This window comes from Leuresthes tenuis, unplaced genomic scaffold (assembly GCF_036924035.1).
Source record: "Leuresthes tenuis unplaced genomic scaffold, fLeuTen1.0.hap1 SCAF_12, whole genome shotgun sequence".
NCBI lineage: Eukaryota > Metazoa > Chordata > Actinopteri > Atheriniformes > Atherinopsidae > Leuresthes > Leuresthes tenuis.
Genome location: NW_027325366.1, coordinates 22123918 through 22140033, shown reverse-complemented (window position 1 = coordinate 22140033; position 16116 = coordinate 22123918). Strand labels below are relative to the sequence as shown.

General features: G+C 37.8%; 1 protein-coding gene across 1 annotated transcript in view; it reads right to left on the bottom strand.

Moving 5' to 3' along the window:
- Nucleotides 1–14462, bottom strand: part of LOC140319216 (voltage-gated inwardly rectifying potassium channel KCNH7-like) — a 46405-nt gene extending 31943 nt beyond the window's left edge. Inside the window, exons 1-3 of the mRNA XM_072396812.1 lie at nt 14387–14462; nt 13852–14082; nt 2359–2514 (exon numbers count right to left, since the gene is read on the bottom strand). Coding sequence (XP_072252913.1) covers nt 2359–2514; nt 13852–14082; nt 14387–14462 — 463 coding nt within the window. The remainder of the gene's footprint in view (nt 1–2358; nt 2515–13851; nt 14083–14386) is intronic.
- Nucleotides 14463–16116: the final 1654 nt, after the last annotated feature.

Below are 16116 nucleotides of genomic sequence, written 5' to 3'. Positions count from 1 at the left end.
AGATTTTAACGGTGCTTTTCCATTCCATCAACTTGTTTAAAACTCCTTTAGGACATCTTTCATGGAATACGGTATCCATTCAACCTACACTATTTCAATGCAGCCTGTTGTGATGCCACAGGATGCATCTTCCCTCGAATTGCTTACTTCTGTTAACAGGAAAAAAGGGCCACACGGAAATCCTATAAATCATTTATATAACTAAATAAACAATCTCACTGATTCATAAATCAGGGATACAACAAAGCTGAATCAGTTTTGATTCAAGAATCAATTTTCAATCACGTCAAAACCCCATAACTGCCAACACAATCAATTTCTGTGATACCGTCAGATTTACACCTCTATTGCTGGAGCCAGTTTTTGTTGTCTGCGGTAGCAATAATGATTATAGGGTTTTGAAATGGTTAATATGAAAAAAGGACATCTATAGTCCAATAGCATGCAGCTTTCATGAAAATGAATGGGCACCAAATCTCAACCATGTATTGAGTTAAATTGACTTTTATGTTTTGCTGCTACTTTCGGCTCAAAGACAAAGACAATGTTCAGATCATGCTATAAGTGTTACGTGTCATGTAGTCATGACTTTGTCTCTTTGAATCTACTGATCTGAAGTCACATCATATGTTCATCTTTCTCATTTACCCACAGGTTCCCTTCATGAAACACCATCACAAGTCATCAACTCTGATTAGCAACATTAGATGGGCAAACATGGGCCTACATACATGCACCATGAATGTCATTGAGCCTTGGAGGAATTCATACAGAGAAAAGAAGACAACAGAGCTCTGTTCTGAAGATGCTGACTACATCAAATCAGAGAGAAGCAGTAATTCACTGACATTTACACCACCGGACAAGCATTTAAAAAAAAAACAACTAAGAAATGCTGCTCTCCCAAGAAAACATTAAAAGAGACAAATAATGAAACATTTTCAACAAGACAAAATTACGTAAGCAGGCTGTTCCCTTCCTGCATGCACATGGCGCTTGTTATTCCTGTGCATGTCAACTGCATTGTGCTTGTTAACAAAATTATTCACAATTTTTAGAGTAACAGATGCGGTCAACATGCCCAAAACTTACACTTTACAAAAAAGGGAACAAACTCTTGTTTGCAATGATCTCATTTTCAGTTATTACATTCAGGCACTTTGCAAAAAAATGAGGAGGTCTTTGTTTTAGGACTGGTATAATGATAAATATAAAAAGTAACAAATGCATATCTGAGATCCATGGTCACACAGAATTGTGCAGGTGGAATCATGGCACAATTCTTTGGTTTTGTTAGTGAAATTCTTGCAGATGGATAATCCAAGGTGTAGATGAAGAAACGATGCGTACACAGAAAAACCCTGCAGATGCCTTTTCCTACATACAAAAGATATTCATAAAGACAGAAATGCAACCCTCATGCATTTTTCAAACAATGCGCACACACATTTTTTTAGAGCAATGAGACCATGCAGAGCCAATGAAAAAGAAAGACTCCATAATTAAGTACAAAACAAATGGACAATTTCACAGATTTTGAACAGTTTGATAGCATTTCTCTTTTCACTTTGTTTGTGATTGATAATTTTTGTAATACACTAATTTATTAGTAAAATATAAATAGTTGCAGCCATACATCTCGGTAATGGCAGTGGAAGACCATGCTTTTAGTAAGCTGGGATTGTTTCAATTAACTACTATAGGGTTCCAAAGGTTGTTTACTAAAAACGACCATGATCATCCGTTTCCACCTGGTTGATCTTTTCTCTGCAAGGCTGTAAGCTACACTGTACAGGCTATGCATTCATTAGTTGCAGATTTAGGAGAAGTTGATGTTCCTGTGCCGGTACTATTGATATGTGTGAGCTGAGGCGTGTTTTCTCTTATTTGTATTCTAACATTTTCTTTAAAATCATGCACAGCCCTTTTACTGCAAAAGAATCAAGTTTATTGCTTGCTATGAATTTTTTCATGATTATAGAACTGAGACTTGGTAATAAAATAGATTCAATCTTCAGTACTTTATTGATGAGCATCTCAAACATTTCCTAAAACATTACCTCTTGTTTGCTGTTGCTTTCATTATCATGTGTAGTTGTGGTGCACTGTCATCAATATTTCTATATGAAATTACTTTTTAGGGGAGTGTCCGCATCCACAGTTGGCTAACAATGATCTACATTGTTTGTACACACAGCCCTAGTGTGGAGCAACTTATTTAAAAAAAATAGATAATTGAGATGTCAACGGATAAAAATTTCATGACAACAAACATATAGCAACGTCTTCTTTTAGAAACTGGTAAAACAAAGAATATATTATGACATATGCAGTTTCTCGCTGATGTCGAATACTCACTTTGATCCGACTTTGTGGGGGATGTGGGGCTTATATTTTCTGCAGAGTGGTCACTTCCCTCATCCATGACGTAATCAAAATTCAAGATAAACATCATCACCACGCCTTCTTCATTCTTCACTGGGATTATGTGAGTATTACACTGAAAATCAGACCCTGAAAGAGAGAGAAAGCGTCAGTGCCAAAGCGCTTTATTATTCCATCTCTAAAACTGTGAATAGTCTCTTTCAGAAAGGATTATCAAAAAAAAAATAAAAAAAAAAAATCACAGTATATATGATAAGTGATTGCAGAAACCGCTATTTACAATGCTAATTAAACACACATGTTAAAATAACTAACACCTTCCTCTGATTTAACCCAAACGTTGGGGAACTTGCCCTGATTTAAAGGTCAATGCCTGCATGTCAGAACAAATAAAACTGTTAATAAAATAAGTATGCCTTGAGGTTTATAAAGTGTACAACTACAGTGTGTGTGTGTTTATGGGTGAATGCGTAATCCAGGCAAATAACTATGCTGGCAGAGGTTTCTTTAAAATAAAAGTTGAGGAACAGCACATTGTGGACAGCATGATTTAGTATTAATATAAAAAGACTGGACAAATATGAGTTAATTTAACAATTATCCTGCACTGCTAAGGTGACATAATGAGCAGTAGGATCAAGCTTTCTTAATAGTGTTTCCTTCTATTTCTAAAACCTGAGGAAATACTTGAATATTTTTTAGAGATTATATAAATAACACTGGCATGTACCATGTGGGACTGAGCTATGAAAACAGCACCGATGGCAAAACCGTTCCTTTGTCTTTCTCTGTATGCAAGTCTGTCTGTCATTCTGTCTGGGTTGTTGTGTTGCTCGTATACACAGAGGACACATATTACTAGTGTTCCCTGTAGTTTCCTCGGGGCTCACAGACACCCTGCCAGCAGCATTCATTAGCAGTAGACTTGGTGTCCGACTAAATATAACAAGCCCGGTCTGCCTCAACATGCCAGAGTTCTTTTGGTAGGAATGAAAAACTCCAAGCAATAATGATGCATCGTCAATACAAAAAATATGATTATGTGACTTTAATGAGATGGAAGACACCAAAGATTGTGACATTCATGTTTGAGAAGAGGTCAAATTCAGTGCTTTGACTATAATAAGCAAACTGAAGCAACACACAGCTGCATAAGCTGTATGAGGATGAAATGACCAGCAGGTGTGAACTACATCTTGCCTGGTGTCAGGGGCGCCCCTCTTTGTTTCATAATAAAGCAGGAGAGTGGTGCTAACAGGGCTGGGGAGCTGCACGTTCTTCCTCAGAAAATCATTTTTTCTATTCAAACTTGCATTGAACTGTTTGTCAATTTTGAGAACATAAAAGTAGGTGGTTGTAACGTGTGAAAGTGGTTCCTGAACATATGAACACTCACTGATGTTTGTATTCTCGATAGTGAAGAAAGTAAATGCGTGCAGCAAAATCCTCCCGCTAGAATAACAACAGCCTCACCACTGCCGAGCGTATAGTTATCACAAACAGCACAACGTATTTATCATATTATCAGAAATCTAACCACACTCTTTTACCTCTGCTTTATCACATTTTGTACATCACTCAACAGTATGGTTGAGTACATTGATAGAAATGCAAGATCCAACTTAATGTCGAGTACCTGTAGGTAGAGTGAGACAGCATTTCCCTGAATTAAATATAGATTACTGCTTTATCCTGAAAACAGAGTAAGGTGAAGGCAAAATTAGCTGTTTATATGTAAAAGTAAAAAGATGCTGAAATGTTTGCGTTGTTATGCAGGGAAACATGCAGGTTTCATCTTCGATCAATTATTTAATTTTCACTTATCAGTCAGGGAGTTTTCCAAAGTTCCCTTTTTCTCTTATTTGGCATTTTGCCATAGCTGTAGAGATTGACAAGAAGTGTGTGGGAGGAGAGCAGGAGAATGACATGCTGCAGAGGTCCGGCTGACTGGGAGCTGAACTGGAGCCTCAGCTGCTGAGGGGCAATTTTGCCCATTTGGTATGCACCACAACTACTCAACTAGAGGTTATCTGTTTTTCTGAGTAGACCAGTGAACAGCCCATTAAAATATAAATAGCTTAAGTTCTCTAAATGCAGCAGAAAGCATATAAATTCACTCTTCGTTCTAAACAGCGTAAAGGTTTCAATGCTAAATGTTAACACACCATTGATACACCATGTTTCTTTACAGGAATTTTAGACAGTCCCATGTTATAGTTATAGAGATTGACAGTTGCATTGTCAATTAATATTAAAGGTAAGGACAACAAGGTAATGTGAAATACTGTAAAACTTACCTGAAATCTTAAAAAGAGTGATGAAGTTAATATTTTCCACTTGAGTTACCACAGTTAGTGTTAATAACAACAGAGATGTAGTATTATTGCACAAGCCTAAAGCTCTGTGTGCAAACAAGATGATAAATTCAGGGGAACGATTTCTGTGCTGTGGTTTACTTTAACAGATGTGGAAACAATGGTCATGCTTAAAGGCTAAGCTATAGGGGTCCCTTCTCATCTGATCTCCTGCTGAATGTCACCTCTACAGAAAAAGGGATGAAAGGAAAGCGTCTTTTAACTAATGTATAAAGTTGCATGAGCAGATACTGTGCATTACTAAATTTGAGATATAAATACAGGCTAATCATCGTACTCTTTATCATTTATATGAACTTACATATGTGCTCTTATTTTGGCAAACATGCAGAACATTTTGTGAGCGGAATAGGGAGAGCATTTCTTTCCTGCACCTAAAATCTGAGGCACTGAGCCTTGTGATCAACCTGAAGAAAAGCGTCCAAAGACACTGCTTGAGAACAACTGTGGTGTTCATCTTCTTTTTGATCTTTACAAACCAAGGAGTCTCCTGGAGTCATAACCTAAAGCTGAATTGATTGTATCTCAATATGTATCCTTTTCATTAATTCTGAATGAATAATGCAGAAATGTTCATCAGAAACATACAAATAAAAAGTCTGTTGCCAAAGAAAAAGGTGCGCTAGATTTGTAACGCAGGCTAAACTGAGAACATCATTGCTAAATGGAATGTAGCACAATGATCAGTTTTCTGACATTATCTTGTTATCATAATAATTAGAATAGAAACTCATAACCATATATGTAATTAGATTAACTGCACAACCCTTACATTCCACGATACTAGATGCAAATACTTAACTGGAGATCATAGCAGATTTAGATGGGAAGCTTGAAAAAAAAAAATCACAACAGCAAAAACTAGATGTTATTGTGTTAGACTGTGTGATCGTACAAGGGATAAAAATCAAATTGAGATGATAAATTAAACTTAAGGCATAGAGTATCTGAATAAAAAAAACAGAATTCAGATAGGAGGATCCCATTATCCAGATGTGTTGTGCTACCACCCGCTGAGTAACAAATGACATTGGCAGAGATAATTTCCAGCTGAAGTGAAGCTCTCAGACAATTTAATGAGAAGCTTTAGGCTTTTTCCAGAGTCATTGAGAAGGGATTTTCAATTTCTAATTTGACCTGTTTACAACCTATTGTGATTCTCTATACTATTCTTACATTTGGAGCACAGAGTTAAAAATGGAAAAGGATTTGGACATTTATCTATTTTGCTTTTTTTTTTTAACTTCTGAAAAAAAAAAGATCACAGGAAAGGAGCTTTATATTATATTAATGCCCTTAACAGGGCACACTCTCATGATTTGACCTGACTTACCAAATTAAGTTCAGTTAAAAGTGACCGAATCTGTTAGCTTTGTCTGTGTTTGTTGCGTTTCTAGACAGGAATCTGTTTCATATTTGACATTTAAACTGATCAGTTTAAGTCAACTGGATATGCCATTGTCATGCTGTTTCCAGTTGTTCCCTCTTGGTTGACATGTTTGCTTCTCTCCGCTCTGCCAGTGCATACATTGTAATGTCGTAGCTGAGGGTTCCTGGTTTTGAACCAGCCCCAACCATCAGTGTGGACCTCTCATGTGTTCTCATCAAGAACTCTAACTCCCACCCACAGTCCAAAAAACCTCCTTGTTAAGTTAATTGGTGATTCTAAATTGACCTCATAAGTGAGCGCAAACATGGATAATTGTTTGTCTCTGTGATGGACTGGCGACCTGTTCAGGATGTACCCTGCTTTTCCCCCATTGGCAGCTGGGATCATAACAATATTGTGCATGCCACTGGATTTATTATTTGACTGGATCTGAGGTGTACAACTTGTTCACTCACTCTTGTTGTTTGGGTGAGCCTTTCTAAAATAATATAGAAAGAAGCATTTAACAGCATTTGGTACAAGCTGGGACAACTAATGGCTCTAATCATATCAATGATTATTAAAGAAATCACTTACTATGATCCAACACAGCAAAGGCTTAAAAAAAACCTCCCACAATCATCTAAAGTGTTGGAGTATCTTAGACAAAGACCCACCAATGAGCTGCTCTGCAAGTGCTGTGAGCTTAACTTGGCTTATCACACCAACACCATTGCACAAGCTTTATAGCAAAGCATCTGATGACGATTCATAAAGACTTCAGTGACAGCAGGAAAGCACCATGAATTCACCTTTTCTCCCTAACCAAACATAATATAGTTAGGATTATAAACGTGTTGAAGGTGGTGGCACAGTGGAGCAATGGCTGGTGCTGTCTCCTTAAAGTAAGAAGGTCCCCAGTCTGAATCTCAGCTGGGGTCTTTCTGTGTGGCGTTAACATGTAATCCTACCATCAATCGAGACAGTTTTCTCTGTCTAAAGTGACAATAAATGTCAGCATATATGATTGGTTGTCTCTGTGTCGGTCAAGTGAAGGACTGGTAATCTTTTCTCACTGTGACAGCTAGGATGAGCTCTATCTCATAAAACGGCTATTGAATAAATGTTTACATGTGAAATGCACTGTGTTAGCAGTAGGCATGTCCTTCACCAAAGGCTATGCTGTATTACACGTTTTTTGATCAATGTAAATCATATACATGCCTTAATTCCATTTCAATTCTTCCTCAGCCCATTCTCCAACTCTCCCACAAATTTCATGAAATTTGAGTGGTTATTCGTTTAGAATTTTGCAAGCAAACAGACAAACTACAGTGGTCCTATAAGGCTACCACAGGTCTAGTCTTGGTGAAGGAAAGGATAATTTCTGCGCCGCCTCTGTAAAGGTTTCATAAAGCAACACTATGAGACATCTAATCATCTGATGCTGTTATGTTACCATGTGTTTTTTTCTGTTTCCTCTCACAGTTGTGTACTTTCTGAGTGATAAAAAGGCTTAAGGTAACGTAAATTTCAACTGCTGCAGTCTTTAAATATTTTAGTTACTTTTCTTGCTCCAAAATGACACACAAAGTTTAATTTGTCTGTGATGTTCTTTAACTGCATGCTATTCCAGTAATACAATCAGTCAACATAATAATCACTTCAATCTTAAATCCAAGTACATTGCGCTTTAGTAAAAATATTGGTGGCAGCTTTTAGGAGGAGAATTTCTGTAATATACATAATTTTGTAACTTCTGTAGCATAGCAATCTATATAAAATTTATGTCCAGTATTTTTATGAACAGGCAAAGATGAAGAGGGTTACATCAGTTTTCATACCATAAAAAGGCAGTAACGTGGAAATTGCATGATGATTGGATGATTGAATAAACTAATGAAATATTAATGAGATAATACTGCATGTCGGCCAGGGGATCAGCCTATTCCAAACAGGGTTGTTTTTGTACAGGCAATGGATTTATATTCTTACAACCATCATTGTGAGCATAACTAGTATTAGTTTAAACTTACTAATACTATTCTTCATCAAATATACTTTATTTTCGTAAATATGCACATTTACATATAATTTGTCATGTGATAATGAAGATATGCTCTTTTTGTCCATTTGTTTATAGCAATATTTTTTATTTCTCTCTAACTGCATGGAGGCCTTTGGATTACTTACTTGTTTAGGTTTTAATTTACATTTCACACAAGTAACCTCTAGCCCTGTAAATTTATTCATGTGAGCTGTTGTGTAGAGTGAACCATAGTGTCGAGTATGTATAAAATTGAGGACCACTCACTATTTCAGTTTCAGGGACTTCAATCTTTCTGGTCTTTCCCAAAACACCTCTCTGACACATATCATTTGATCATGGTCCCAGCTGTTTGAGAGAGAGAATGTCCATTCATTCCCTGACATTTCTACAGTGTTTCCCTGTGAGCCAAGAAATGTTATTTACACCTGCTTGAATGAATGAATTAAGACTAGCTCCCTTTTCATGATGGAAATTTCATTACTGCAGATTCCATTTCCATCATCAATTATTAAACCTTTGCTGCTTAATCAAGTGATCCTCTGGAATCTATTACAATAATGACTCACAGGTCAAACAGAGTTGTGGTGAAATAGCAAGGTGTCTTAAAGACGCATAGATGGGTTTATATCTGTGTACTGGAGCACATTTAAATCTCATTTAAAACAGAGAAGCTTTATGATTTTGATGCATCAGAGCCTCATATTAATCTGAAAAAGCTGATCTGCTTTGAGCAACATAATCGAACACTGATTTTTGTGTTTGTGTCCTTCTCCCAGAGCACTCTCCACCACTGCAGCTTTTAAACTACTGCCCTGTAGCAGGCCTTGTATAATGAAATCTGGCATGTTTCTGTTTAAGGGTTATTCTGCTTAAGCCAATACACAACATTACTAGGGCATTGCCCACAAGGGCTATGGCATAGAGGGAGAGGCCGTGCAAGCTAACCCTTTGTTTAGAGTCCTTGAGGCTTGTGGCAATATCTCGCCTCAGTGAGGCTGCTGTGAGCTACACAGCCTGGCCTATTTTCATCTTCAATCAGTGTCTTCAGGACCATCAGGGATAACTAGCAGTTGCAGCTCCAGCGTTTCAGTTAGTTGTTATTTATCAATTCTTGATACACTTCTTCATAATCTTTAATTCTGTTTGATTTAGCACAAATGTTGGCAGAATGAATACACTCGAGAGTCAACTGTAAACTGACAAACAGTAACTGATGAGGAAAACACAGATGGTACAGTTTGGAGAGAAACACATCAGTAAATTGCCAAGTGCAAGAACCTCATGAGATGACACAGTAGTCTATGGATTACTATCCATTACAAATTGAGATCTTTTTTGCTTTTTATCCACTTGTTCTTCTCATGGCCAAAAAATTGGTTTCACATCTGACTATGGGCATTATTCACACCTTAACACAAATTTTCCAGTAATGAAGCTGATATTCATCGTCTGTTAGAAATGAGCTTAGGTTACAGCGTGCTGTCCATATTTTTCATAGTACTTAGAGCAATTTACAACTTGATACATCTGCTTGCAGAGCCGATTTCACTCTAGCATATGAAACCAGATGAGGAAAACTAAAGCGCAAGACACTAAAGAAGGCTGAGCATGATGAAAAATGGATGTGTTCTTTAAAAGTGCAGTCATCCAAGTGTCCTGCAGCACACCTTGTGCACTCTGTGTCCCTTGTCCCCTGACTCCCCTGCGATGAAACCCTCAGCAGGGCCACATGGCCCTTTAGCCCCCTTGATAGGGAGTCACCTATGAAACCCTGCACCCACGCACACCACATGTCCCAGATCATTCAGCATGGTTAGCTAAGCTGCCGCTGTTATGTAGCCATTATCCATTTAGCTTCTCCCTGCGCCACGGTGTCAGCTTCCTTTTGTTAAGACTCATTCAGGTACAAAGTATTATTACACCCTGTGGAATAGGATAGCTTTACAAAGCCATCAAGAAAAAGCATTTATCTCATTGATTATGTATTCATGCTGGAGGAAGACTGCATGTGTGGCATCTTCTCTCACAACCTGTCTTCGTTGTTCACACAGAATGGGACATAAATCAAAAGAAAATGTCCTTGTGCAAAAGGTTTTGTTGTGTTCCCACAGTTTCCCCCCATTTTTCCATTACTTTTAATTTCTAAGCGTAGGCATAAGCAGCTTAACTTTTTGCCTTTTCAGTGAAAAAAGCCAAAGCTTTGTTGTCCCTCATGTCACATGGGCTTCATCAAATTCAAACCTCCCTTTTTAAGATTTCCCACTGTACTTTTCCACTGCACAGGAAAACAACCCAAACCTTCACATTTCAATTAGTCCATAAGGTGAAATAAAAGCCACAACAAGAGGTGGTTAGTCAACTGATATTGAAAATGAGTTAATCTCCTGTGTGTTAAACAGTGAGAAATACAACATTGGTAACCTGTCTGAGTTAAAGTCTGTACATTTGATGGTTTGGAAAATGGGGGTTTTAATACAAAGGATTAACTGATTTGCATTCAAACTGATCATTTGAAACACTGTCAGGAGGGTAGACATGAAGCGATTCTTTTTTCCACCCAAAAGCTTCACTTTGTTGACAGTCTGTAATCAAGAGGTCTATTGCTCTCAAGGATGGCATGAGTCTTTCATTCCCCTTTAGCATGTGGAGCGCATGAATTGTGTCCTCCATACCAGTTTTAATGCATTTACTCTGTAAGCTGCTCATTCTCAGTCACTGCACTGTCAGCTCTGACATCTTTATTCATGAGCACACATGCTCACTGTAAATTCCTCTGAGGAGTATTAAGAGTTGTGTCTTGAAACTGTGATGCACACCAGGGAGGACTGTCAAGAGACTGGGAGCAATGACAGTGTTAGAAGGTTTTTGTTGTTCTCATCCTTCACTCTTAAAACATTACAGGCACATGACAGTGTTGAGATGCAGTACAAAACAAACATGCATGATGGGAGGATGGGAAACTAAAACTGTTACTGAAAAATGCTTCATCAACTTCATCATATGATAAACATTGCTGCTGATGGTAGATTGAACTTGTATCCACTGCCTAGAATCTAATCAAACTCAGCTAAAAATCTAAACCCTGGATCATTGTGACTAAATGAAATATAAATTATTTCTTCCTTAAATAAAATACAGATGATTGTGCATGCCTTGAAAGTCCTCACAAAGTGAGGAATTTCGCTTCAAACCTATTGCACTGCAAACAGAAGTGATCTCTTGGCGCAAAGACAGGTTCAAAGTTAAAAGAAAAAAAGTATGGTCTTGATCTGAAAAGGACGGCCTTCAGATTGCCTCTTCAGTTATGTCATGCTGACCATTGTGAGAGCATGGCAGGAGGTGGTCAAGCTGGGGATTTATACCACTGAGTGGTAACATCGCATTAATTCTCTCTGACTCAGGATTGCTGTTTCTGCGGTACATCATTCATAACAGGACTGGGATTTACTAAATATGAATGACAAACACCAGTCCACCATTAAAGAGAGTGCATTTTTACATTCTTAGGCAAATCTGCTAAGCTGTAACATATCACATGTATGGCAGTTTTACTAGTCAGAGCATTGATCTACAGCAGCAAACCATACTATTAATAAATGCATCAAAGTTTCATAGACAAAAATAACATCATTTATATTTAAAAATATTTCAAGCCAAACAAGCACTTTCTGTATGTTACAGTAAGAAAATATATAATAAACTCTACAGAGCAGCAGATATTGTATTAAAAAATGTTGGCTGTTGGTATAAGCCTGTGATTGGCTGCTTTTGTTACAAAGCATTCTGCTGCCTCTTATGCTGGGTGTTACTGTTTTTGAAATCCTCTTCTGCACAGGCCTGCTTTTTTTTTTTTTTTTTTTGGTGAGTTTCTAAAAATCTACAAAAAATGTGTTTACAACGTTTGCTGTCTATCATGAATGTTCTTGAATATCTGCCAAATGGGCACACCAAAATCCAACAAACATTAATTGCTATATCTGATCTTAGTATCACCTACAGTGATTTTGACTCGTTTAGAGAAATACCAGCAGATCAAATTGCTTTTTTTAGGCTTATACCAGAGATGATAATGGGTATGGCTAGATCATTTTCAAGCTATGACACAGTTAATCAGAGTTAGCCAAGTTGTGTATCACTGGTTAGCTGTGTCTCCATCATAAGTTGCATGTATACAGACGTGGCCTTCTGTTTGAAAAGTCAGGTCGATGTGGAAGTCTCTTAAATGTGGATTCTTTCTATTGGGTAGAGGGGTGTTACTCTTGTGATGGAAGGTAAAGTTTGTTTGTACAGAAGCCTATGGGGCAAAAAGACTCCGCCTGTCAATCTACAGTATTTGGGAACTCGGTAAACTTGTTCTCATGGGTTTATATCTTCAGAGGTTTCACATCTTACCTTAAGCCTGATGTTCATTTTGTGAATTATGACACAACTTAGACTAATACAGACAGTAAAGCAGGGTATGCTTTAGGGTGGAGCTACATCATTTGAGGCATGCATCGTTTCCATGGCTCCAATCAAGATGGAAGCAGCCAAAATATTAAACAAAAGGCTTCATAGGGCAGTCCCAAGTTAGTAGGGGATGTTTATGGTGACGGTGTCCTTTTTTACAAAGTCTGCTGCATTCATCACTATTTTCAAAGTCTACCAAACCTTAAAATATTGTTCATCATTTATAATATTTATGACCTGAAACATTGGTGACAATGACTCTTTTGTACTCCATCTTTCACATATTGCATGATGCACGTCAAGAATAAAACTAACACAGAGTACTACTGAATAAGTACCATGCATAATATTTAGGCAGTACTACTAACAGCATCGCAATAGCATATTCATCACTATGTTTTCATAAAAATGATGCATTGGTAGGCCTCAGCTAGTTCTGGAATGTTGCATTGCCCTGTTTCTACATCGGACCAGAGCAGAAACAAAGACTGACTCTCGAGACAGTCTTTCACATGTTTGGTGTTTTTTCTAGTTATTCCTATTTGTTTGAAAGGCAGATGGCATTCAGTTGGTTGCAATGTGCAACTTCACCACCAGATATCCAAAAATTCAGCACACTGCTCCTTTGAATTAAAAAACTCCATAAACTTGTATATATACTTTAGTTCAAGCTTGCTTTTCTTTACAATTTACTTGAACAGTTGTAAAATTATCACACTCTACTATTGAATAGAGAATATTAAAAAAACCCAGAAATGATTATAAACAAATGCTAACCCTAAAAGATCTCATTCAAATCAAATCGTGTGATATCTGAAAATTCACAACTCGACTGTAAATGATCATTTCACAATTAAAGTAACATTACTAAGAGACTATTTTCATGTTTAAACATTTGCTAAGAAATGTATGAGGAAGATTAGAGTGAGTTGTCTACTTCCACACAATAGCTTACAGGAATAGCTCCGACATGAACTTACAGGATGGAGTTATTTTAAAGCTGACTGCCATCATTGCATTCCTCTCTGAGATATAATGAGGGCAGCACACCCTAAAACTGGCGGATTGTTAGGAGCCTACTGACAGGCCACATCATGAAGTGGATGATAAGAGAAGCTGCAGTAGGTTGGATACTTTCTCAGCAGCAGCACGTCACAAAAGATACCTCTGAGCTCACAGGCATGGTGTGATAGACACACAATTGAGGCAGGTCAGTTACTCACCATCCTTACGGTGGTAGGTGATCTCCACCTTGCGCTCCTCAGAACCAAGCACAGCCTGTGACACCTGGTCGATGGCCTCTTTGTCAGTAAGGTCCCCATGGAGGAAGTCACAGGTGCATGGCTTCTGCATTATGTCTGGTCTTGAGAAGCCTGTCATCTCACAGAAACCATCGTTGCAGTATATAATCGCACAGTTCTCCACCCTTGCATTGGCTATAATAAATTTTCGGTCTGTATAAAAAGAAGAAATAAGAATGTGTGAAGCTGTGGTACAGTTAACATATAAAGGTGTTCAATGGCTATTTTTGAAAATGCTCCAATAATATTGTAAAGAAAAATCAGCAGTCTGCAAATTATTTGTCTCCCTAACCTCGTCGAGAACATATTTTGTTTGCTTTGTTGTCAAAAATATTTTAAGTATTTTAATGGAAAACGTAAGATAAATCTGAATCCATTTACCTATCTTCTTTATCCCAGTGTTTGTCAGACCATACTCATGATAGTAGTAGCATTTGTACATCAGTAAAATACTTACTCTGACCCTCGAATTTCCGAATGATTAATCCAAGGAAGGTGTTTTGTGGCGCAACGTGACCTCTTCTCACAGGCATGCTTACGCGCAGATAATTCCACGACCTCCACTAAAAGCGCCTTTACAAGTAAATCCCGAAGTTGCAAATGTTGGCTCTTTGCAATGTTTCCTTTACCATGCTCGACGCGAGCTCTCCTTCCACTTTAAAGACCTCCCTACTTCGTCGAGGAGTTATTTATCCCGCTTGTATGCCCGAGCATGTAAATGCCTCCTCGCCGAAACGCGCGGAATCGGGGAGGATAGAGTCAGTTAGATTCAGTTCGCCAAGCATTTCGCGTTGAGGTTAGGTGCGATCCTGACGTGCTCTGTCGTAGTGTGTTGGGCGCTTACAGTGGACAGCGGTTAATATGCCAGGGGGAGTGACGTTGCAACCAGCGGGCTTAGTTCGCTCTATCTCCGGTAGAGTGTCACAGCCTTGTGCAGCGACACATCACCGGAATAGACTTTGCGCCTACAATATGCTGCCCTGTGTGAAAAACAACAAATTTCCCTTCACAAACTGCCAGGACACTTTAAGGAAGGGGAGAAACTGCACTATTATTAGAACGCACATCACTATCAAAGAACCAAAACCATTGTTACATGGCTGTTTCATCAGTGCACTCTTGAAACTAAGCATGGCTTGCACATATAACATATTACAGTGTGAAGATTGCACCTTTGAATGTGCCCAAATTGACAGTGACCATATTAATAATGGTGTCGAAGTCAAGAACAAGCACTACTTAAAACATCACTTAGGCGATGATTTGTGCTAGAGGGCTGTTGATTTGAATATGTCTCTGGAGAGAAGAGTGATGGTTGATAAATGAACATTCTTAAGCCTTTTAGCAAAAAAAAGAAGTTATCTTAAAACGTAGTGCAACATTACGGGAAAAAGGCTTGTAAAAATGTTGTTTAACATTAAGGGAGTAGACCAACTGCACTGGATAGACAAAGCAGGGGCATCCATCCTCCTTTGGCTCAACTCTTGTGAGAAAAGCAAAGGGTAATTTCTCAAGTTGGACAAACTACCTTTTTATTGAGCACATAGGGAAATAATTCTATTTATGCATGTTATGTAATCACAATATGAGAAAATGCAATATTTTGTACCTTGAGGTCAAGACTGTGTTACCTCATAAATGTGTGAGTACAGGCAGTGTTGCTTAACTTGTCAAACAATGTTAAAAAAAGAACTCTGATCTGCACCATTGATTCATGAAACATTTGGTCAAGAAAGATAAATGTTCAGTGAAGTTCCACAATGTATAGAAAAATATGTACAGCCTTTTCACAAATGTACCTTTTCTTAATTTTAGGAAAATATGAAATTAGAAAAGATACCATACATAATCTGTGTTGACTTCCTGTCTTTTAGAGAATAGTTCTAACTTGAAAGCAGGTACTTTTCAGGAATAGCTGAAAAAACACCAGATGTGCTGGGCCTTTCAGGGTCCATTTCAGCACTTGACTGCCAATAACTTTATAAAGTTGCTGTCTGTCTTTGTGATGAGAATGACCAAATCAGGAGAAGACAGGAGAAGAAAATTGTTTGGATTTTTCTTCTTATTTTATTTATTTACTTATTTTCTGGTAAATTGGGGAAGACATTTTTTAAAAACAAGTCATCATCTTTCTAAAATCATTCTTCCACAGCATCTGCTGATAGATTTTGCATCTGCTCTACTCTC